Source organism: Amphiura filiformis, chromosome 4 (assembly GCF_039555335.1).
Source record: "Amphiura filiformis chromosome 4, Afil_fr2py, whole genome shotgun sequence".
Classification (NCBI taxonomy): domain Eukaryota; kingdom Metazoa; phylum Echinodermata; class Ophiuroidea; order Amphilepidida; family Amphiuridae; genus Amphiura; species Amphiura filiformis.
In genome coordinates this window covers 27715739-27740458 of record NC_092631.1, presented here as the reverse complement: position 1 = coordinate 27740458, position 24720 = coordinate 27715739, and the positions used below count along the sequence as shown (strand labels likewise).

Below are 24720 nucleotides of genomic sequence, written 5' to 3'. Positions count from 1 at the left end.
AGCCTCCTTTTCTCCTATTTTTAAAAGGTTGATTAAATATATTCTGGTATATAAAGAAACCTGTAATCGTTCGTTAGCTTTGATAAACAAAAACAATTATTTCAATCGGCTCACAACTTTTGAAGATATGCCCTTTTGAATATTATAAAAAGTTCCAGTTTTTCACTCTGTCCACGGATAGCAAACAGAGTGGTTGGGATGGCTCATGCTGTGGAGGGGCCTGCACGATCACCAGACCTCACACCACTTGATGTTTTTCCTTTTTCCAAATTCTAAGATCTTCGTAAACGTATTACTGAATGCATTCGCAAGTATCCGGCGCACAAGGATGGAACGCAACGCAATTGATGCAATGAGAGCTAATGAGGACCAGGGCTGAAACCTGTATTCGCCAAGGAGGCAACCAGCTAGAGGGCAGAGCAGCACAGTAAACTCACTTCAAAAGAACCAAAGACAACCCAAACACCCTTTTAGGGCTGCCTTTTATCCTAAAAAGAGAAATGACTTATGTTGTAAATTATATTAAAAAAAAGAAGCAAGAAACAACAAAGTAAGAAAGTTAGAAACATAATATAAAACAAAAAGGCACATTAAATAACCAAGAAAAATAAGTAATTGCAAGTAAAGCAAAAGAAGTCCCATTCGGCATCCATTTTACCCACAAATTAAATGACACTATTAACAAAATCCATTGCCCATAAACCCACCGGTAAAGCCCATTCCATAAATAAAGTTATTTTATAAAGTTATCATTGAGGAATGTTTGATATTCATGCATGGTATGTGTGTTTCTTTTCAATCTTTGAAATAGCCAACCCTTCTCCGTGGACAGAGTGAAAAACGGGTACATTTCTTTAAAAGCTTTTAAAAGAGCATATCTTCAAAAGTTGTCAGCCGATTCATATAATTGTTTTAGTTTATTGAAGCTAACGAGTCAAAGTTTCTTCACACACCAAAATATATTTGATCAACGTTTCCAAAATAGGAGAAAAAGAGGGCGCAATGAGGGGCCTCATTTTTGGGGGGACACCCTGTACATCAAAGAAGCACACATGCGAAAAAAGCGTTTAGGCCAGAGCCAGACGGCGGTGCAATAATTATGTGTGGTGGTGAATTATAGGGGGGGGGGAGATAGTGGGCACTTCCCGATTTCCCGGCCCGATTTACGCCCTAGGAAAACGTTGAGAACACGTTTAAAAAAATCCTACTCGCTGCGCTTGCATTAGGGAACGTTCGTAAATACTTTGGTGGGGGCTGGAAAATTCCAGGGAGTCAACAAGTTTTGACCCTCCATATGTCTTACAAACCTGATGAATCTATTCACTGAACATAAGAAAGCTGGCTACGCCCCTGATACACCCGTGCACTTGTGAGACCTGGTTTGAAAGCAATATATCCTATTGAACTAACTTGAACTGGACGATTTTAGTTAATGTAGCAAAGCGTTTGAGCCGAACTAGTATTAGCTAAGATCCCGGCAAACACAAAATGTTCTTAATACGTTTATTCTAAAACGTTTTAATAACATTTAAACGTCGGGTTATATAAAGGTCATGAAAACGTTTTTAATAAGCTTTAATATTTATTTTAAACTATTTTGGGCATTTTGTCAACACGCATTCTGTTTAGAATGTTTTGCATCAAGTTTTCAAAAATGTTTTTGTTATTAAAACGTTTTTATAGCCTTTCCGACATTTAAACGTTTGCATTTGCTGGGATGTTAATGTTATACTGATTCCACTGCATATAACATGTAACATTGTTACCAGGATCTAGGCCCTATTTTATTTTATTTGACCAGGGGTGTAAATTGTGATTTCTTCCTCAGGAGCAAAGTTTTTAGGCTCAAGATTTCCTCAATCATCCCATGCATAAAATAGCTTTATTAGTTTAGTTTAGTTTAGTTTTTATTCGGATATCACTTTTACATCAGTGGCACTCATCAATATGATGGTGCATCCAAAAACATTTAAATAATAACAATGTGAATAAATATATAAAACAAAATTAAATTAATTTAAAATTAAACAGCAGTAAATACAAATGATACGTTTCAAACATGAAAAATACAAAATATTTACACTGAAGTAAACCTTTATTCTGCACTTCAAAAGATGAAAATGTTAACATAGCGTATATTTTTCGAGCGACTCTATGTTAAGTCTTCGAGCTTCAAAAAAAGACTTTACACGGACAATGTGCGCGCTAGCGCGCAAAAATTGGTATTTTACACTAGTTTTGGGTCAATTTTGGTGGGACAGAGGCTCCTTTCCCTTTTACTTTCCTTTTCCCCCATTTCCTCTTTCATTTTTTTGTCAAAGGAGCACAACTTGTTCGGTGCTTTATGGTTCTTCTTTTTAAATTTCCTCAATATTTTCCAGTTTGTCCTCTTCTCAGCAGCATTAGTATTGATACACTGAATTCCTTCATGTCTTTTGTTCCCATAAAATCCTCATTGCTGCCTCTCTATAAATTTCCTCAGATATGATTGCCGCCTCTCTGTAAATTTCCTCAGATATGTGCCGTTTCCACCTGCCTTCATTCAACTTCTTTTTTTCTTGTTAAATTACATTGAATACCTCATATGGTGATGAATTGTAAATTTCCTCATATCCCATTTCCATATTCTAACAACATCTTCCTCTTTTTTGCTCCTATTTCTTGAACAATAATGTGATCAGTAGCGTCACTGCCTCACAGCCCTCCCCTATTATCTTGTACCTCACTCTCCACTTCTGTTTCTTTCCTCCTTTCCTCATTCCTCTCTTTTCTTTTCTTCTCTCTCTCTCCCTCATTTTTCCTCTCTTTCCTTTTTCTACTCATGGCATTATTTCCTCAATTTTGACTCTCATTTCCTAGGAGCGGTGCTCCCCGCTCCCGCACAATTTGCATCCCTGTTTATTTCATTTCATTTCATTTCGTTTCCTTTCGTTTTGTTTTGTTTTATTTTGAATAGCGAAATTGCAATTATATCATTTTTATTGTTACAGTCTGTATGCCGTATGAAAGCTGGATCCAAAGAGGGGACACAATAATGTGGTTTTGGCACGTCAAAAGGGTGGGGGAAATTATTTTTTTTCTAGCATGGCCAAAGAGGGGGGAGGGGTGACAAGCGATTTGGGCAGACCATTTGGAGAATTCACCACCCCGGGTGTACACATAAATATTGCACAGCCCCAACTGGAGTTATAGATGCCTGTTGTGACATAGGCCTATGATCCATTGAAAATAATGTGGGTTTATGATACTTGGTAGTAGGTATGTCACAGTGGCTGCACAATAATTCTGCTACACTGTGCATGCAAGCATAACAGTGAATTTAAAAGCGCGCTTCAAAGTTGGCCAATTTTAGAAACCATCCATGTCGATAAATGAATTTCCTCATTTGCTTCATTTATCCAAATTGTTTGAATTTTAATATATGGTGTGTGAAGCCTTTCCGAGGCTACCATCGGGTCCTCAAAAATTAAAAATTGTTTTGTTTAAGAGCTACTGCCTGTTTTTATGGATTTTTGAAGATCACTCATAAATCAGTAAATATAGGCCTATTGAAGTAAAGGGACCTACCACCATTTAGCTGAAATACTAATCTTTCTTAGCATGTAAATTATTTCCGTCGACAACGAATGAAACACTTGAGGAAAACTAGTTGAAACAAAACATTATCAAACATATTTTTTAGGGATTATTTTTTCCAAACCACAATAGCTCTAAGCCATTGTGTGTGTCCAAGGCCATACTATTTTTGTTTACGCGGTACAGTGGAATGGCTGTTCCTTTTACCATCTGTCTTCCCATGTTAATCCAGATAACAAAATGTTAATTTAAAGTCTCATTGCAAATGAATTTTTATTTTTACTTTTCGGATTTGGCTTTGAGCAATGGTGACACATAGGGCCCCTACCATGTTTACAAAAAAAAATGAAAATTCTATTCCAGACACCGTCAAAATGTCAAACTTTGTATGTTTTGTATTATATTTAAGTAATTAACTGCAGTTTCTTTATTCAACATCATAACAGGTTCATACTTGACAAATTTATGGTGAATGAATAGACTTTCATTAAATATTGAAAAAAACCAAAATTACTCATGCCTAATTTACATAACAATATCATGAATACATAATTACCTGCAATTACCTAATTTGCATAATTAATTACTTTTTGTATATTTTTTGTTATCAATTGAAATAACTTTGCATACATATGTGTGCAAACAAAAAAGGCACCCTGATATTATGTATGGTTTTCTATTGGCATTAATTTTGCATATTAATTAATCACCTTTAATTTCTCTGCAGATTGGCTGAATTTGGTAAAATAGTATATTTGGTTAATTTACTATAATTATTCAGTGATAGATTTTTAAATTAGGAAAGATAGGCATTTAACCTGTGATACTTAAATTACCGCTGCTTTTTTAAGCAAGCGTCCAAATAATCATTCAAAATCTCGAAATGTGCCAATTTTGTCATTATAGCCATTTGTGGCAGGTTTTAATTCCATTTACGAGCATCTTAAATTTGACACTACATCACAATGCATTGACTGATTTCAATTCCGTTTTTTGATTTTTCATGCTTTAATAAAGCTCATTCATGTAGAAACATTAAATAACGTGTTTCTGCTGCACTTATTTTTGAGGTGATATGCCTATTGGTAGCCTTTTTACACCTTGGCCTACATGTAACCTGGTTCCCCGGCTAGCAAGAGTTTATATCAGCAATTTGAGACATGTTTTTAAAATATAATAAATAGCATGAAGCGGCCATCGCGGCAGGCGCGGCGCAGAGGGTGTCTTAGGCATAGACATCATAATTATATAAGCCTAAATGTTTAACCATGGAAGTAAAATGCGTCAATGTGGTTTTGTTTTGTCTTTTCCACCCTTGTAGTGTCTGTGTCTTTGTGATATTTTTTTCAGATGATTTGCAAACTTTCTTCCAGTCTCATCAATATAAGAATGGTTACAATTGGTGCTGCTAATGGGGTCAAGATGGCTTCATGGCTGTTGGTAATATCCTATTGGCCTTTTTAGCAAGCACTACCACGTATGGAATAACTACAAGTCCATTGGTTTGGATGTCATCATCCCTTTTTCTTTTGGGTTTCTTTGTCTGATTCTTCACCATTTTTTCTTTCCTTTGCTTAAAAGCCCAATTTGAGTATCCACAGTGACTGTGGATAAGTAGTTGAAATTTAGCAGACACTTAGCAAACAAGGATTAATAAATAACATTTGAAAAATTGACATCAATTTGTTGTACCACTGCAAAATACAGTTCATTTTCTACATGTCACTTATTTGGGGGACAACAAGTATGATACATATTGCAAAATATGTTTTTTAATTAAATACACAGAAAACCACTACTATTTAATTAGCATAAAAGTTTATTAAATATAATTTTGTTCAAAATACAAGTTGCTTTAAACTTGAAATGAAAAGATTCAATGGTAAAGTGGTAACTTGATACTTTCCCTAATAGATTCAGGTTTGCTAATAAAATTACTTTACAATACAAGAGAATTTACTCATGGAGGCGACTGGTATGCCGCTACCCATATTTGTTCAGTTTTATCCATTTAGGGGGATGACATTTTCTTCGGCAGGGGGTCATGAATATGTCGGTGACCGGAGTCAATTTTTTTATGCCCCCTCCTATGCGGGCTAAATTTTTTTACGACCCCCTCCCCATCTTGGATCGAAATTTTTTATGACCCCCCTTCTGCTTACACAGACTCTAGACAAATTATTCATTGCTGGCACTAAGGCGCGGAGCCGCGCCAAAACTTGATATAAGTTTTGAGCGAAGAAAGTGTGCAGAGCGCATTAAAATTTTGATCGTAGGTGGAAAGAAGGCATGTGGAGCGCGCAAAAATTTTGCATTATACAATTAAATAGTGTGCGCGCATTTTGATTGTTAAGTTAAAGAATGCGTGTGCAGTGCACAAAAATTTTGAGTCACCAGCCCTTAATAATTCTTTAATTTTGGGTGTTAAAAAATCATAACCCCCCCTATTTTTGGTCTCAAAATTCTATGCCACCCCCCAGTATATTCATGACCCACCCCTTCCGAAGAAAATGACAGCCCCCGTAACCAAAAACCAGCTGTGTACTTCTTGATAGCCATGCATTAACTTTTTAAGTGAATTAGTCAAGGAAGCCAATAATCATATTTATAATGTCATGCAGTTCTTGAATTAAGGCCAATAATATACCAAAATGAAAATTGTGTGCATTTTTCCCCTCCAATGAAAAATCATGAACATGGCGCAGAAATGACACTCTTAGATTAAGCCTTGGGATCTCCTTTATAAACAACTCATTCCATTCATCTTGTGTGTCAGCTTTATTTGTTTCTAATTTGCCTTAAGGGTGTCATCTGCAGTGACCCGCTGATCTTCTTTTCCAGGAAATTACAAATTGGATTCATTTTAAAAATTCTCCAATGGGATGGAGAAAATATTACAACTAAAACAATTGTTTTACCAATCTAACCTTTTTTCGCCGTTTTAACCATGTTAACCGGCCTGCTTCAATAATTTAGATTATTTGACATCATGACATGCATCTCAAAACATAAAAGTACCTAATAATTTTACATATTTTACTTATTACAGGTTAACACACAACGTTGCTTATTGCAATTATCTCAAAGATGGAATGTTACAGTTAATGTTACATTATTAACATTATCAAAATACAATATACTATACTATATACAAAGATGCTACCGTACAAAATACTGTCGTGTATATATAAAAATAGCTATTTATATAAAATTCATTTTGGAGTTTAAAAAAAATACAGACCATGTGTATGGGGGAGTATTTATATAGGTTATCTTAAAAATATCACATGTAACACCCAAAGATTAGTTTAAAAATTCTTAAGACTACATTGGCCAATTAATGCCTACAACATAATTATATAATATTATTTTGCAAATTGATTATAATCTTGATCACTGAGTTAATTTCAAACAAGACACACCAATTACAGTGGATGTCATTAAAATGTACTTTGTAGTGTTTGAAATAGTTTTGATAAAATTTGCATAAAAATATCCTACGCAGTGCAACAGCTTGAAGTTTGATCGCTGGAAATTAGTATAAAATGTGAGTGAGAAGTTGATCAGCTGCTTTGAAAAATGACACACCACCATGCACTACTAATCCCACCAAATATAAAAACGTTCTTAAAACGTTTTAAAACTTTTGTTTTTAGTTTTGTTCAAAATATTTTAATAACATTATAATGTTGGGTTAAAAAAGGTCATGAAAAAACCACTGCAACAATATTTTGAAAGTGTTGTCAAAATGCTATTGTAAAATATTTTTTAGAAACATTTTTGCTAAATATTTTGTCAACACTTTTAAGTGTTACATTATGTCAGAATGTCTTGCAACAAGTTTTCAAAAGTGTTTTTGATTGTTATTAAAATGTTTTATACACCCGATATTTAAATGTTTTCTGGCAACATTTTCTAATCTTCTGCAAATATTTTTCAAAACGTTTTGTGTTTGCTGTCTATACAAGAAGCCAAAATCACTCTGTATCAGATGTAACTTGAAAAAATTTGAATCGTCTAAATCTGTTTGAAATTACCACATTAGTGCAGCACATACTCCCACCAATCACTATATTGATCTATCAATACTGCCAAAGGCTTAACAACTTCATTGTTTATAGCAATAATAACTGCACATTGTTCACCTGCTCTATTAATTTGGAGATATATACATACTTTTTGTACTATCTTCCTCAAAATTACTTCATAAAAACTAATATCCTAAAAACTTAAAAGGACGGAATCAAATACTGTGCATCGGTGTTCTACTATCATAATAAAAGTTTTTGAGATGTGTAACATATTTACACTTGCGTAAAAGCAAAAATTCTAAAAACTAGAAAAGGACGGAATGAAAAATATTGTAAAACGCCATTTATCACATTTTTAAAAAACTTTAAAAACCTTGAGATGCATTACAACTTTACACTTGCAATAAGAGAGCCACGCCAGCAAGAGTCCATTTAGCCGGTTTCTCTCTTGTCTTCAGATTAAATGTCCACACAAACGTTGGTCCCCTGAATTTTGTCTTATACACAGGACACTGATACACATTGCGCATGTCGGCTTTGTCTACGGGAATTGCGCGAATAAAAATCACAGGCACCGTTGGCGTGAGCTCTTTCAGTCTCGCTTCTCCAATCATACCTGTTTGCGTATCCCAACGTGCACCCTCCATGAACAGGCTGTGAATGTACGCGCCTTCACGAGGTGGACTGCTGAAGTCCTCTTTGTTCTTTTTGGTGACGTCACATTGCAGACACATTTTATCCAATGGCCATTCATTCTTACGTGCCATGGACTGCATAATGGCGGTAAGGAAACTCTGAGGATTGAAGAAACCACCCAGCCAAATTGCAACGGGCATGGCAAAGTCAGCCGTCCAGCTTTCGAGTTCTTTGATACGTAGAAGCAAGTCCGCGTACCATGCACCGAGACCAAACAGACTGGGGTAGGCTCGCTTGCTCCAAGTTTCCGGTACTTGATCCAGGAACAATGAACTGCTGAGATCCTCCATGTCAGAAGATATGGTCAGCTCCCCCTGGAAGAACAAAATATAATAGAAATTGTACAGATATAAACAAAACTATTGAAATGCAATGAAAATATTAATTAATATTAACGATGCTGATGAATCTCATCAATAATTACCATATCCTTTCACTCTCTCCACGTGGGTGTCGACAGCAAACGACAAGTTTCAATTTTGTTAAAAAATTCTGAAATATCAGAATTGTAAATTTTCATGAGCATATTAAAAAATGCATCATTTACTTGGGTCATAGGTTCATTGACAATAGGCAGAGCAGCTGATATGTATTACATGTATAAAACGAAGGTATCTGGTTCAAATCTGGATGGTCAGATCAATCCTCAGTATTTTGGCTAACATAAATAATTTATAGATATAACCTTACCTTGAGGCCAAGATCCAACTCCTTCAATGATCTCCTGATTTCTGAAGTCAACATATTCATACGTTCGCATTCCTGGAATGCTACCACTACATATGGTGTCCTGTCTTGTGGTTCTACTTTAGCCATTATTTCCATCATGTTGAATTCCTCGGGTAGCTTCTCAACAATTTCATCCAAGATTGATTTGATCTATCGAAAAATAAAGATAGAACGCAACAAATTAAACAAAAGTTAATACAAATATCTTGAAGTAAGCTGCTGCTGCGGAATTATTGAAGGACGGTCATGAAGAGTTATGTTAAAAATATAACTATGTGCCTGTGCTATTAGTCATATTCAAATACCAACACTGTTAGTCCAGGAAGCATGGACTCCATAATATTCCTGTTCATAATGCCATGAGAAATTGGTTGTGGTCATGTCTCCCATAGAGGGTGTACAGATTTCAACAGGAATAGCCCATTACATGCAAATAAGCATGCATTTAAATCAACAACAATCTTAGAAAAAATTGTTCAAACATTTCAAAGGCCAATTGGAAAGAGTCCCCCCTATTCTATGCCCGCACAATGTTGTAATGCACAACAGTCAACATTAATGGGTATATTTTCACGGGAAAATTTTCTGGACACATGACCAATGCGTATCAATGTAAGTGTAACCTCGAGCCTGATCTCTGACCCCCGGTGGTGACCTCGCTATTCAAGTCTTAGTAATTTTGAATTGGAATAGTATTCTTGTCGCATAATTTCGATAGAAATTGTGTATTGCAAATTTATTGAATATCATGCAATCTTAATTTCTTCACAATATCATCAAAACGTAATTTCAATAATATCTACCTACGGAAAAAAATATTTATCTACGAAAACTCTTACCATAATATTTTTAACTTGCGACAAGTTACTTATTTTGCATCAAATGAGGAATTCTTCCTATTCAAATACATTGGAAGACCACCCGCTGTGCTCGGGGTCACATTCCATAATGCTAATATGTCTGCGCCCATGAGTGTCACGTGTCCAGAAAATTTTCCAGTGAAAATTTACCTATTAATTCTGACTGCACAATGTGCTCATCTTCACCATATCATCTCCAAACATTGATTGGTGGGGAAAGTGGTATATGGAACATGAACATTGAGTTTCCAGTGACTCATATAGTATTGCGCACTATGATAAGAAGAACATGGGAATTAGATAAGTGTTCGAACACATTTTGTCTAAGATGTGGGTGCAATGCCAAATAATCCAGAAGTACATTATTTTTCACTCCATGAGGGACACACAAATCAATAAAGCTCCCCCTCCCCGTCTAACTTATTTGATACATATTCCAACCAGTAGAACTATTTACCTTTTCTTCCCTACTTGATGCCCCGCCACCTGCGCCACCGGTATCCCTGGGCTGCATCTCCAACACCGTCCGGAAGAGATTATCAGAAGTGGTTGTGAGGAACCCAATTTCAGCATTAGGATGCAAACCATACAAGTAGGGGCTTTCTGGAGGCAGCATCTCGTCTATGAAGGTATGATAGCCTTTGTAGTCTGAGTTGGGTGGTATTGGGAATCCTGGGGCTAGGTACACTTCTCCTTCAAGCTGAAAAATAATGAAAAAATTGTGTTGTAATAAGAAAAATGATACAAAAGTGCTGTATTAAAAAATGTTGCACACCACATGCCCAGTGGTCTTTTTCAGGCAACAAAACAGGTTCGCTAAATAATAATATTGAGTTGGCGATTTTTTATGAAACTAAATCATTTACAGGGAAAGTCATTGGATTTCTGTACAAAATAATTTGCCTGAATGTTCCACTATATGATCAAGCACAAAATCATTACTTGGTGATAATAAATTAAGGTAATGATTACAGATTTTTAGTTCATTACCTTTCCTCGTGCAATTTTGCTATTTAAAATGCTCCTTTACTATAATTATGCGCATCTAATGTAATCCCAGCTGGCATGGGTATTTAAATGTATTTTTACATAGTGTTTTTATAAAGTATATTGTATACATGTGCAATTATAAACACCTCAAAAGAAATAAGTCCCCCTCTGAACATGTCGTCATAACATCGTAAGGTTTCATTTTGTACCAACAAAACTAACTTTGAAATAATTATATGACTGTTTACTAAGTGCTGTGTGAAAATGAGAGATTTCCATGACTTCAGGGCTGAATGAGCCTAAATTGAAGGCAAAACTGCCCTTTTCAAAAGTCACAAAGTAGGCCTATGCTTGTCACAAAAGTTGATTCATGGCTCGTTACTAATGGAAAACCCCATGTGTTTGAGTGCAGTTTAAAATCCTCACCAAGTGAACATTTACTGTAATGTGTATCGATTCTTGATCATTCAGCCATGCAAATCCCCTTGGTGCAGAGTTCAGCACATTGAGTTGTAAGATGGTCAGTTCCATTCCTTGTCCCAATACGCCTTGCAGTTAACAAGCATAGGCCTACTTTGTGACTTTTGGAAAGGGCACTTTTTGTCTTCAATTTAGGCTCATTCAGCCCTGAAGTCATGGAAATCTCTCATCTTCACACAGCACTTAGTAAACAGTCATATAATTATTTCAAAGTTAGTTTTGTTGGTACAAAACGAAACCTTACGATGTTATGATGACATGTTCAGAGGGGGACTTATTTCTTTTGAGGTGTTTATGTCATTATCTGTATTTCTCATATGTCATTATCTATATTTCTCATATTTAATTTTAATGTATGTGTTTTTAAAATATTTTGATGTATTTTGTTTGACCCCTGGGCACCCCTGAAAAACAGTGCTTGCACTGATGGGGTTTCCCCAGGCAAAATAAGAACAAATGAAATGAAATGAAATGAAATGAAATGAAATGAAATGAAATGAGCATTCCCGCATGTACGTGACGCAGAAATGAATCCAACTATGCCACCTTTCTTGCGACTGGTAATTATTTTCATTAAGTATCAAGGTTGTGCGTTCGCCTTATATTTTGAAGTACGCACATACGATTGAGGTTGGCAGCTGTGTTCATTTTGAAATTTCTACTGTCAGTTGACATAAGTCATAGTCGCGACTATTAGCGACAGTAATGACTTTCGACTAAAACTTGGTGAAAGTTGACTAATGACGACTATCTTTGTGTCCTCAAGATATAGAAATAAGACAAATATAATACAAGCTAATAAAATGGAGAGGATTTTAAGATATGACCTTGTGAAAAATTATAAGTTTCTTTTTGAGGCCAGTTTACATAAAGTTTGGCTAATCTGTGTTAGGGTTCAGACTTTTTAAAGCCTGAACCCTGAATTTAGCCAAACTTATTTACTCAATACGAGCAAACATTGATCATATTGAGTAAATATTTTAAGTACCAGAAAAGTTGAAACATGTTTTAAAGTGTCTGCATCAATACCTTTTGTCTTTGTATAATATATATATATATTGCCTTAAACATGTTAAACATAGCTTGTTGATTTGGGCATGAAAGTTACTTAGTTTTTATCAAATTTTGACCTCCAAATAGTCATCAACTATTTGTGCTGACTAGTCAACTACTGTGACTAGTGTAGTAATGAAAAAGCTAATAAAGCTGATGTAGTGCAACCCCGTCCATCAGATCTTTATCCAATTCTTAAGGGAAGGGGTATGAGCGTTTGGACAGTATTTATTTTGGGACATTAGAGCACATCAGACATATCGAATTGCATTCTGAATCTGAAGCATGTCATTCTGATATCAAACAATTTTGATTTTTTGAAATTCGCAATTTAATACACATTTTATGGCAAATCATTAAAAATTGATATTTTTGAAACAGTTCTTGAAGTAAACTTTATAAATCTGATGATTTATACTTAAAGTGTATGTAGGTGGGATGAAAAGCCGACAATCAATTGACAATTTTGACCTTTCGTATTGAAGATATGGATTTTTTAAAAAAAACACAAAAAAAATTAGGTCTTTTTGGGAAAAAATCCATATCTTCAATATGAAAGGTCAAAATTTTCAATTGACCGTCGGCTTTTCCTCTCTGTTACATACACTTTGAGAATATATCATTAAATTTATATAATTTACTTCGAGGACTGTTTTATATATATTCAAAAATTTGAAAAATATCAAATTTTTATAATTTGTCATAAAATTTGTATTATATTGTGATTTTCAAAAATGAAAATTATTTGATATCAGAAAGACATGCTTCAGTATTCAGAATGCAATTCGATAGGTCTGAGGTGCTCTCATGTCCCACCAAAAATACTGTCGAAACGCAATAAACGCTCATCCCAGATCCCTTAAAGGAGTATTTTGTGATCCTAGCATCCTCTTTTTATGACATTTTTCAGTACATATCCACAAAAAAAGCTTATTCCCAAAATTTCACAATATCTTTGCTAAACGAATTAATATGCAAGAAATATTTTGTACATAAACATAATGTAGCCAGAGGTTTCCAGTGGTATAAAAATCTCAACTTTTTTTTAGAAAAGTGGGGGGATGAGGCTGTGGATCATGAAATGCCCTTAAACAAACAGATTTTTTAGTACACTCACCATATCAGGTTGCATGTATTCTTCCAAGTAAGTCCTGCATAGACGTCTATCCCAGTCATCGGTGATATGACCCCCGTACATAATCTCGCCAAACAGGTAACGGAGATCTTCCCATGGCACCTGCAAAAATATCCCAGATTAAACATTATGCGGTGTAGAAATTTATCAATGAAAACAAGCTTTGAGAAAAGTAAATGGGTTTATCAAGTTGAGAACCATACAACCCCTTAATCTCCCACACAGGTGGTGTACCTTTCATATGGAGTCACTGATTCAGGTAATCTCATTTGAAATTTCCACCCCTGTGTAGGAGATGGATGTCTTCCATAGGGGGTATATGGATTTCAACTGGAAGACTACAATGTTACAATATCTACAGCTTATGGGCATCTCACACAACAACTTTAATTATAGTTGAATTTGAAGACCTTACCGTAATGGGTTACTGCTCATAAAATACAACTGAGGTAACTAAGTTTGTATGGAAATACAGAATAAAATTCAAGCTGCTCATATTATTATTTGGTTCATGTGCTTTGACCTGCATTTTCAGCATCGCTTGCCAGAATTAGCAACACAGGGTTCAACAGCTCAATTTCTCAGTTTGTGGAAGAAGTACAAAAGTGTTTAGGAATAGTTCTACAGATAAAATAGTCCAATCTTTAAAATGCTTGTAAGCATAGATGAAAATGACACAAGTTAACATCACAACTTTAAAACAAAAAAAGAGTGAAGTTTCTGATCCACAGCGTTTATTTTAAAATTCGTCCCACTTTTTTTCATGAGAAATATTTTCTTTCAATTTGCACTGTTTCCACTGTAGTCTTCAAAAGTTAATCATCATATTTATTCTTTTCTCCAAGGAGTCAAATACCTCCATTTTTCCCACAACCAACCCTGACAATGTAAGAATAAAAGTCCTTAATCATCAGCATCAGTCATCGGAGCAAGCGACTACAAGCTTTCTCCAACTATTGTGATCTTGGGCAAGCGAAACAATTTTGTCTGGCTGCAGCATCCTTCAGTATCTCCCAGGAGGTGCTGGACATACTGTAAGTATAGTGCAGACCTGCCAACCTACCGAAGTCAGAATGAGGGACATTGAGACCAAAACCTTGTACATGTACACAAACCAGTTCCAACAAATTCAAAGACTTAAGGTGTGCAATACTTTCAGAATTCAGAGAAGGTTTTGCAGGTCTGAATTTATCACAATAGACTAAAGAGAATGCTATAGCAAATTTTAAAGAGACATTTTCATCATTTTCTGCTGTTCTTACATTTAAATTAGCCATCACTGAAATTTTCAGAAAACAGGACTGTCCCTCATTTTCACTTTGGTAAACCCAAATGAGGGACAGTTGGCAGGTCTGATAGTGTGTGCGACCGTCCCAGTTTCCTCTTCCCATGTGGTGGAATATAAAGGGCATATTCTTTCAGTTCATGAATCTTGACTCTGCCAACCAGTGGGGTGGTGTTGATCAGATTGTAGATGGTTTCATTTGGAATCCGATCCACACGCTTGATGTTTAACATGACTTTGTAGCAAGATGTTGCAAAGGCATTGATCTTAATCCCCATGCTTACTTTTGAACTTGGGATCTTACCTTCGTATTAGCTTCCAGGTAGTTATACAACACATTGCAAGAGATGGTCAAATCACCGGTATTGAATGGATACACACGGTTCCATCCTTGAGGACCAAACTTGCGTCTCTCGGCCACCACGGCATGGAAGTAGCACAGAGAGAACAGGATTGACTTGAATTCATATTCACGGGCGCACATCTCCATCGTATCTTGGTTGAAGTTGTCAAAGGCTTTGTGGAGATTGGCAAACATGCCTACATAAGGAAAAACACAGGGGTAGAAAACCCATGAAATATGGATGCACAATAAGCCAATTCAGCATTAAATTTGCAATGCATTGTGGGACCGTTTCAGGGCAGGCTGAACTCTGACCTATTGGGGAAATTGCTTTAATAATTATTCATTCATGTATTATTGTAATCATTAAAATATCTTAATTAATTTGTGACATGACAATTTTTTTTTAATTGTAGTACAACATTTTAAACAATATCATATAATCAAGGAAATCAGAATAAAATATTATAGGTAGTAACCACAAACGATTACAGAATTTTGACAACAAATATTGGAATCCTGAGTGTATCCTAATAGTGTGACTATATGCCATCACCTAGCAACAATCTTACGACACTTACCTGTTGGCGGTTCATTGGTTATCTTAATGGAAGATTCCAGGATTCCTTGTGGAATCATGTGAGACTCCCGTGTACCAGCAGGCTCAGCACTCATGTACACACGGTAGTCAGGATGGCTACCCTCACTGGTTGCTTCCAGCTTCTTTTCCAGTGTACTCAACCATTTGGCAACCAAGTGGATATTCTGTAACAAGATGGTAATCAAGACTACACTGTTTAGTTTACCTTTGATTATTTTTCTTTCCAAACTTAGGCAGTGATGCACAATGTAAATTCAAAGATCATAGTAAGTTATATTGTAACAGAATTTGGTCCGATGCGGTCTGGCAGGCGGGGTTAGGGTCAGGTGCAGAAACCTGGCCAATCCAGAGTGAGTGAGCAGAGCTAGCGCAATAAATGGATAATATTTACATGTGCGTATCGAAACACGATGGGCGTACCAAAAGCGAGCGCGTGTACCAAAGTGAATGTGCCAAAATTGGGCTACTTAATTTGAATAATTGAAGCGGGGCCAATACGCACCTTGAAACAATGCGGAAAAGGACGCTTGCATACTTATTACTGATTAATACTACTTTTTAGAAAGAAAATCACACAAGACACATTTTGTTTACACCTTGGATAGCAAATATATTAAATCAACTTCAATGTGAACAAATGTTATGGTACTGATTGGTTTTAAAGGCCTGGGTTCTTATTATTTGACAAATGCACTGAAAGGTATGGCTTGCCTCAATGAGTGGGTCAGTGAATCAATAAAATCCGTAAAAGGTCAAGGTCACATAATAAAATATCAATAAAACATAATAAATAATGCACAACATGTTATCACTGATACTGGTGGGGTGTCAAGCCTTGGATCCAAATAATTTTGGTATGTGTAAATTTTGTAATGAAATTAATCTCAAATTGAAATCCTACTGAGTTTCTTACAATGTGGTACCGAAAAGCCAAAATAAAGGTAGGGCCTTGACTCAGCAGGTGGGCCAATGAATCACTGAAACCAATAAAAGGGTAGGGTTACATAATAAAATATCAATAAGACATAATAAATAACAGCACACATGTTATCATTGACACAAAAGGGTCAAGTCTCAGATCAATATAGATTTGGTATGAATTTTTGCAATGTGCACAATCTCAAAGTGAAAACCTGGTTTCTTTTATGTAACTGGTACCGAAAAGGCATCGAAAGGGGGAACTTGACTCCGCAGGTGTGCCGATGGTCAATAATATCAATAAATATATCAATAAAACATAATAAATATCTCACAACATCCTGTTATTACTGTATAAAGGATCACCTGTAATCCATCAACCAGTATTCATTATATGGGGACTTGATTGGTTCCAGCCTAGAGAAAAATCAGTAAAATAGAATCACTGGGGCACATAATAAAATATAAAAAAAAACATACACAATATATTGGAACCAATGTTGTATCAAATGGAAATATGTGTGTAAACCCGGGTATGTATGTGTTTTATATGGCCATTAAGTTCATTATGTTTCTGTTTATACGAAGGTGCACCTTGATTTTCACTAGATCTAGTGGACACGAATTTATCACTCAAGTTTCATATTTCATAATTTCCCCTCAGTATGCTTACTAGGAGATGGGCCCATCTTTCATGTATTTATTTATAAATAAATGCGTTTTACCAGCATGACCTACAACACACAGCGATTGATGACTTTCGTGATCAGCATAATTGCAGCGAAGAACGACAACTCTCTCTCAATGACTGCGCAAAATGTTCCATTTAGCGAAGAAAATCTGTGAATCTTGGCAGCAAAAATCTATCCACTTCTAGTCTAGATCCATGGCAAAGGTCACACACAGCGATTGATGACTTTCATGACCAATATGAATGCAGCGAAGACGACAAATCTCTCTAAATGACTGCACAAAATGTTCAATTTATCGAAGAAAATCTTCCTCCAGAATTCATCCTGCCATCTCCCAATTTAAATCTCTCGAAGGTCACATAGTTCAACACAGCCGCATGTAAAAATAACCACGATCCCTTAGGCATAAGTTCAGTCGGTACCTTGGTTCATTCATACGGTAACACAGACCGCTGCTCATGCACGCATACATCTACATAACGAGACTCTCCCAGTAATGCGAAAAACAAACGAATCCGTGACGAGCTGTCTGAGCAAAAATAATTGATAGCCCACGGGCTGTGATTGTCGAATGTCAACAAACTGCCAGATGTAAACAAACAGCCGTGATAGTTGATATCAGGTAATGTTATTGATGACAAGGGTTGGATTATTGCAAATACAATTCCGCCACACAACCCCCGTCTCCCTCGAAGCGCTGTCCCAGCGCTGACAAATTGTCAGGCATAATGGGTGTACACATATAACTGTTCCACATTGCTCTTTTTGTATGTGTCCATAGCAGTAGCATTACATGTATATTCATGTGTTAGTTCGGAGACTGAATGTTCGCTGCCAGCACAAAAAGGTAACATATATGCAAGTGTACATAGATTAATTAATAGCTGCTTTACAGCGCTCCTTGGTATGTGTCCATAACAGTGGCATTTATTTTCAGTGTAAAGATCAGCACACAACGTTCACTGTTGGCACAAAAGGTTTTCCCTTTGATTCATAACTATAGACTTGAACATCCTTTGCCTTATATACATCACGACACTGGCAAATTTGGTAAACATTACATGGAATGTAGATAATTACATGTAGCACCTTCCACCTGCATAGCACACAACATGTATATAATGGCATACAAAATTATTATCTTTGTCATTGGATACTTTAGTTATAACAGCAAAAGGCACATATTCATGTCAGGCAAAATGAATGAAATGAAGGCACGAGTGGAATGGAAAAATGAATGAATGAGTGAATGAATGAATGAATGGACGGATGTATGAATGATGAATGGATGAATGAATGAATGAATGAATGTATGAATGAATGAATGAACATGACCTGGAATGCACAATCTCAAGAATCAATATTATTGCATAGATCAAAAATACACATTAACACTGATTATCCAAGGTGTAAACTAAATGAGAATGCGAAGATAGAACAAGGAAACTAATAAAACTTGAAATTACGCGAATAAAACGCAGAGCATAACCATCGCAAGCCAGCGCTGCACTCCGCACTCTGGAAATAACCAAGTTGGACACCAGTTATCCTCCACTGTAGATACAACTCATGTCAACAGCAAATTTGAGAATAATGCACTTCCAAATCATCACACCAAAAGTTCTGTCGAAGAAATATCACATCCACAACTTGTAAACATAGGTGAAAGTAAATTCTTCATGTCTTTGTAATCTTCAGGTAAATGTCTATATATGCATCTACACCATTCTTAACTTTGGAAGTCACATCATGTTTGCTTTAGTTCATTGATGACTCTCTACAGCAATATTCATCATCATCACCCTCTTCTGCTGAATTGCACACTGACTGATTCCTCTACATGTATATAAATTACATGTAGCATACTGCAGCTGATGTCATGGGCATCAAAATTTCTCACTGACTCACACTTGATCCATTTCTTCTGATTGTTACATCTGATTTCTCTCATGATTATACTTGTCTGCTACTTCTCTTGATATTAGTCACATGATTTACTCTCTCTATATATAATCACTCTCCAGGGTCGTACTGGGACTACCGGAGCCAGGGAGCAAAATGGTCCTTCCTGGTCAGCACGAGCCTGTCATAGATAACTTGAACTGTTGAATTACTTCCGCTAGAATTACTGCCTCTTGAATTTCTGTCTCTGTAATTACTGCCCATACATGTATTTTAATTTCTCTCAAAATCCTAACATCAGTGCTTTGTAACATATGGTAAACTCCGCTTCTGCAGGGTTTTTTTTTTTTTCCTCATTCTCAGCACAATAACACTCCCATGTGGCACGCAGTAGCAACGGCCCGGAAAGGTCCCAACCTACAAGAAAACAGGGTCTACCTCACGAAGTCAGCAGACCTGTCCTCCGATCCAACCGAGATTGGCACCACACAGGAGGCTATCAGGGTGATCTCATCTTGGCTTGCTTGGTTGTCACTGGCTGGCTTGCTATTTTTTTTTTTTTCCTTGACTTGGTTCAGTTACATGTATGTTTTCCTACACTATATATATACAAAATTAGTGCAGCTGGTAATTGCCAATTCTGTCCAGTATTCACAGTATCCATCCTTGGGAGTCTTCAGGGTAATACATGTATCCATCACACAGATCCATCAGAATCCTTCGTTGAACCTCTGTCACAATCTCTTCGGGAGATTACTTCTTCTCGGGTACTCCGTACACATAGTCATTTGGACTTCCCTCTGTTGACTTCTGGATATTGCTCTGGTTGCAATCTACTCTGCTGGCATACGATGATCTTATTGGTTCACAAAACATCTGGAGTCATCCACAGTAATACATTCCTATGTCTAGTAAGAAAATGCCAGCACACATAGTACTGTTGACATCATATTGTCTCTGCTGAGGCTATTACAATAGGAGTTAATATGTCAGATAGTGCTTGTCTAATAAAACTGGGATCATCTTGCAATGGCTGGCCAAAAGGATCCATTAGACAAGGTTAGACATTGTCCTCTTCACATCACTCTACAGTCCCGCAGTTATATGTCATATGTGCCTAGATTTCTCTTCTTGTATGTCCCTGCTCTATACCCTTGAAAAGTGCATGACTTCCCATCTACCAGGCAAGAGGGGGTACTGACTAGTTCACAGTGGATGCTCCTTGATCAGAATTACTTCATATTTACATCTGATTGGTGATACACAGTTTGGTTACAGGTACCGAACTGGTGGCTTCCTTGTCCTCTCTGGGTTGCGGCGACTTGGCTCTGCCAGTTTTACTACTTCTTGCTGGCTGCTACTTGACGCCTTCTGACACGGACTTTCTTTTCTAGTCTTCTTGGTTTTGCTCTTTGGGGCATTCTTCAGCTCTGCTTGGCTATCTGCACTTCCGATAGGCTCATCAGAATCTGGTTCTTTGCTGGGGGTATCTACAACTTCATTTTCTTGGTTTTCTAGTCTGTTTTCACTAGTTTCTGGTTCTTTAATGTGCTCTTTCTGTGCTTCAGCTGTTTGTGTTTTCCTCGGATCCTCCCACTGCTCCTTAGTCTCATATTTCCAAGGCTGGAGTGGTGGTCCTAGGTATGGCTTTAATCTGTCCACATGCACTACTTTGGGCTTGGAACGGGGCGTCTTCTGAATTCGCCGTACTACATCTGCTAGAACGCTGACTATCTGGTATGGGCCCTGCCATGGCAGGCTAAGCTTCTTGGAGATACCCGGCTTCCGTTGGGGTTCATGGAGCCAAACAAACTGGCCTACGCCAGTACTCTGGTTGCTTCGTACTGCGGTCATAATTCCTCTTTTGCCGCCGAGCCCCAAGCTGTATGGCATGACGGACGCGTTCATAGGCTTCTCTCAGTTTCTCACGCAAATCTTCAGCATAGTCTGTCTGACATTCTTGTTCATGTGGTGGTCCATCAAACATCAGGTCTAGTGGGCACTTCAACTCCCTACCAAACATCATCATATTTGGTGATTCCTGAGTAGTCTCCTGCACACAAGATCTGTAGGCAAAGCCGAAATAAGGAAGGTAGGTGTCCCAATCTCTTTGTCGCTGCATAGGTTGGATCATCATTGCCAACGCATTCACCATGGTCCGGTTAAATCGCTCAATGTAGCCATCCGACTTGGGATTATACGGTGTCGTTCTAGTTTTCTTCATACCTCCTAATCTGCACACTTCCTGAAAGACCTTGCTCTCGAAGTTTCTCCCTTGGTCACTATGAATTTCCATGGGAAACCCATACCGCAGACAGAACTCTTGCACCAACTTATCAGCAACGGTCTCCGCTGTCTGGTCAGGGATCGCATAGGCCTCCACAAATTTGGTAAAGTAGTCCCCTACGACCAAAATGTACACATTACCATTGTCAGTTTCAGGAGTGGACCTAGTATATCAAGTGCGATCGTTCCATTGGGCCCCAACATGGTACTGTTTGTAACGGTGCCTTCTTTTTCCTCACAGGTTGCTTCTTCTGGGCACAGGTCTTGCATTGTCGGATGCAGGATCTTACATCTTTAGCCATGCCATTCCAGTAGAATCTGGTCTTTACTCTGGCTAATGTTTTGGTCACTCCGAAGTGTGCTGCTGTGTTGGACATGTGTAACTCTTGAAGAACAGTTGGTCGGAGTCCCACAGGTAGAACAGTAAGCCATTGTGCTGATTTACCATCATCTGCTTCCCATCGACGGGTAAGTATGCCGCCTTTGACCTCTAACAGGTCCCATTGCGCCCAGTAGGTTTTCAGGACTGGTGAAGCTGGTGCGACATCTTCCCATACTGGTCGTGGTGCATTCTGTTCCTTCCATCTCAGAATATCAGCCATGGTTTCATCTTTTAGCTGAGCTTCCCGGATGTCATTTGGGTTGATTTCTGCTTCCACGGTGACAACATTCACTCTTGCACTTCCTGTCTCTACACTTCTTGGACATACTGCTTCTTGGGCAGGTTTACTGTTGTTTGCTTTAGATCGGTCACAAGCCTTTGTTTTCTTCACTGTGGCATCTACCCTGCACATCTCTTGCAGGCTCCACTCATCAGTTAACTGTGGGCTAAACCCCATAGACTCATTATCATCTTCCTCATTGATATGGCTTGTATCTTCCTGACCGATTACTATCATGTTTATTCTCCCAAGATACATAAGTTCGTCTGCATCCTTTACTTGCAGAGTGTCTTCTGTCTGTACACCTATCTCGCTCGTCATCACCTTTGCTTCTCCAGTTGACGGGTTTTGTTTCTGTTCATCATCTTGCAGCTCCATCTTTTTCGCCTCTTCTTCTTCCGCTGCATGCTGTGCTTCCCATCTGGCACACTGGCGACAGGGACGTCTTGATAGCCCGTCTGCATTCTGGTGTTGACGCCCTGGTCTGTACTCTAGTTCTATGTCAAAGTTGGACAAAAACTCTAACCATCTAGCCAGCTGTCCTTCTGGGTTTTTGAAGTGAAGTAGCCATCGGAGCGACCCATGATCAGTTCGCACTTTCACCTTCCGCCCTGCTAAGTAATGACGGAATTTCTTCACGGAGTCCACAATGGCCAGCAACTCCTTACGAGTTACGCAGTAGTTCTGCTCTTCCTTCTTCAGGGCCTGGCTAGCATATGCTATAACTTTTTCTTGTCCATCCTGGACCCGAAAGCTAAAGCACACTACCAATGGCGAATGCACTAGCATCAGTGTCAAGTATCATCTGTCCTTCGTCCCGTGGATACGCTAAGATTGGGGCACTAATGAGAGCTTGCTTCAGCTTCTGAAATGCTTCCTCACTATCTTCTGACCATATAAACTTTGAACTCTTCTCTATCAGCCGGTGCAATGGTCTGGCGATATTTGCAAACCCACGTACAAATCGTCTATAGTACGACGCTGTCCCTAAGAAACTTCGTACTTCAGTTGTCGTAACTGGTGTTGGCCACTCTCTGATTGCTGCTGTCTTCTTAGGATCAGTATGTATTCCTGCCGCGGAGACCACATGACCCAGATAATGTACTTCTTCCTGGAAGAGATGACACTTGGAGGGTTTTAATTTCAGGTTAGCTCCTCGTAATCTCTGCAACACGGTGGCCAGGCGCTCTACTGATTCGTCCAGAGTTGTGCCCACCACAATAATGTCATCGAGGTACACCAGCAGTGTTTCCCATCTGAGTCCTGCAAGGACTCTCTCCATCAGTCTCTCGAATGTTGATGGAGCGTTGCATAATCCAAATGGAAGGACGTTCCACTCATACAAGCCACTAGGAGTAGAGAAGGCTGACTTTGCTCTAGCATCTGGGTCTAACTCCACTTGCCAGTAGCCACTTGCTAAATCCAGCGTTGAAAAGAATCGTGCTCCACCTAAGGCGTCGAGTGAATCGTCGATTCGGGGAAGTGGATACGCATCCTTGACGGTGCATTCGTTTAATTTACGATAATCCAAACACAGGCGCTGGGTGCCATCTTTCTTCTTTACAAGTACTACTGGGCTACTCCATGGGCTGTCTGAGGGTTGAATCAACTTCCTGTCCAGCAACTTCTTCACTTGTCTTTCAGTCTCTGCTCTTTGTTGTGGCGAAGATCGTCGCAATGGTTGTCTGATTGGCTGGGCACCTCTTGTGTCAATCACGATGCTTCACCATCTTATTCGCCAATATCATATTAGTCCTTGGAGAAGACATCTTGGTATTCATTTAGCAGTCTTGCCACTTTCTGCTGCTGATCTTTCCTTGGCAGGTCTACAATACTTCTTGCCCAAAGATCCTGTAAATACTCTGGTACTGCATTACTGCACTCATCCTCACCAGACCCTTCACCATCAGCATGACCAATCTCTTCTTCCTTCACGGCTGCAACCTTCCCTATCACCACTCCTTCCTTCACCACTCTCACTTCAGTGCTCAGGTTACAAACTCGGATGGGCCAAGTGGCATCAGCAGCGTTGACTAAAGATGCTGCAGCCAGTACTTCTTTCTTTAATACAGGATTTGGTTCTATCACCGCAGGACCTTTGGGCTCCTCTTCAGACTGCTTGATCAATGTTCCCTACACAATTGCTTCACTTCCGGGGGGTATTTGGGTGGTTTGCTTAACGACCACTCTGCCACAGAAAGAACGCTGGGAGAATCTCCCCTGAATCTTGATACCATCAAGCATCAGCTGTGCTTTGCAGACATCAATCCCGGCATTGGTGGCCCGTAGAAAATCCATTCCCAGGAGTGCTGGACCTTCCAGTTTGGCCACCACTACCAGGACACACCTCCATACTGGCCCTATTTGTATATCCATCCGGGCACATCCCAAGTGTTGCAAAGGTGACCCATCTGCTTGCACAATCTCCCAGTCCGTGGTGAGTTCCGGTCTGCAGGATTTGGGGAGTGAGTGATACATCTC

The 24720-nt window shown here is 38.2% G+C and overlaps 1 protein-coding gene across 1 annotated transcript in view; it reads right to left on the bottom strand.

Annotated features, from left to right (window-relative positions):
- Nucleotides 1-5728: 5728 nt before the first annotated feature.
- LOC140150764 (dynein beta chain, ciliary-like) overlaps nucleotides 5729-24720 on the bottom strand; it is a 143069-nt gene continuing 124077 nt past the window's right edge. Inside the window, exons 60-65 of the mRNA XM_072172866.1 lie at nucleotides 15760-15943; nucleotides 15140-15375; nucleotides 13533-13652; nucleotides 10350-10592; nucleotides 8994-9182; nucleotides 5729-8617 (exon numbers count right to left, since the gene is read on the bottom strand). Of these exons, the coding sequence (XP_072028967.1) occupies nucleotides 8000-8617; nucleotides 8994-9182; nucleotides 10350-10592; nucleotides 13533-13652; nucleotides 15140-15375; nucleotides 15760-15943 (1590 nt within the window). The 3' untranslated portion in view covers nucleotides 5729-7999. The remainder of the gene's footprint in view (nucleotides 8618-8993; nucleotides 9183-10349; nucleotides 10593-13532; nucleotides 13653-15139; nucleotides 15376-15759; nucleotides 15944-24720) is intronic.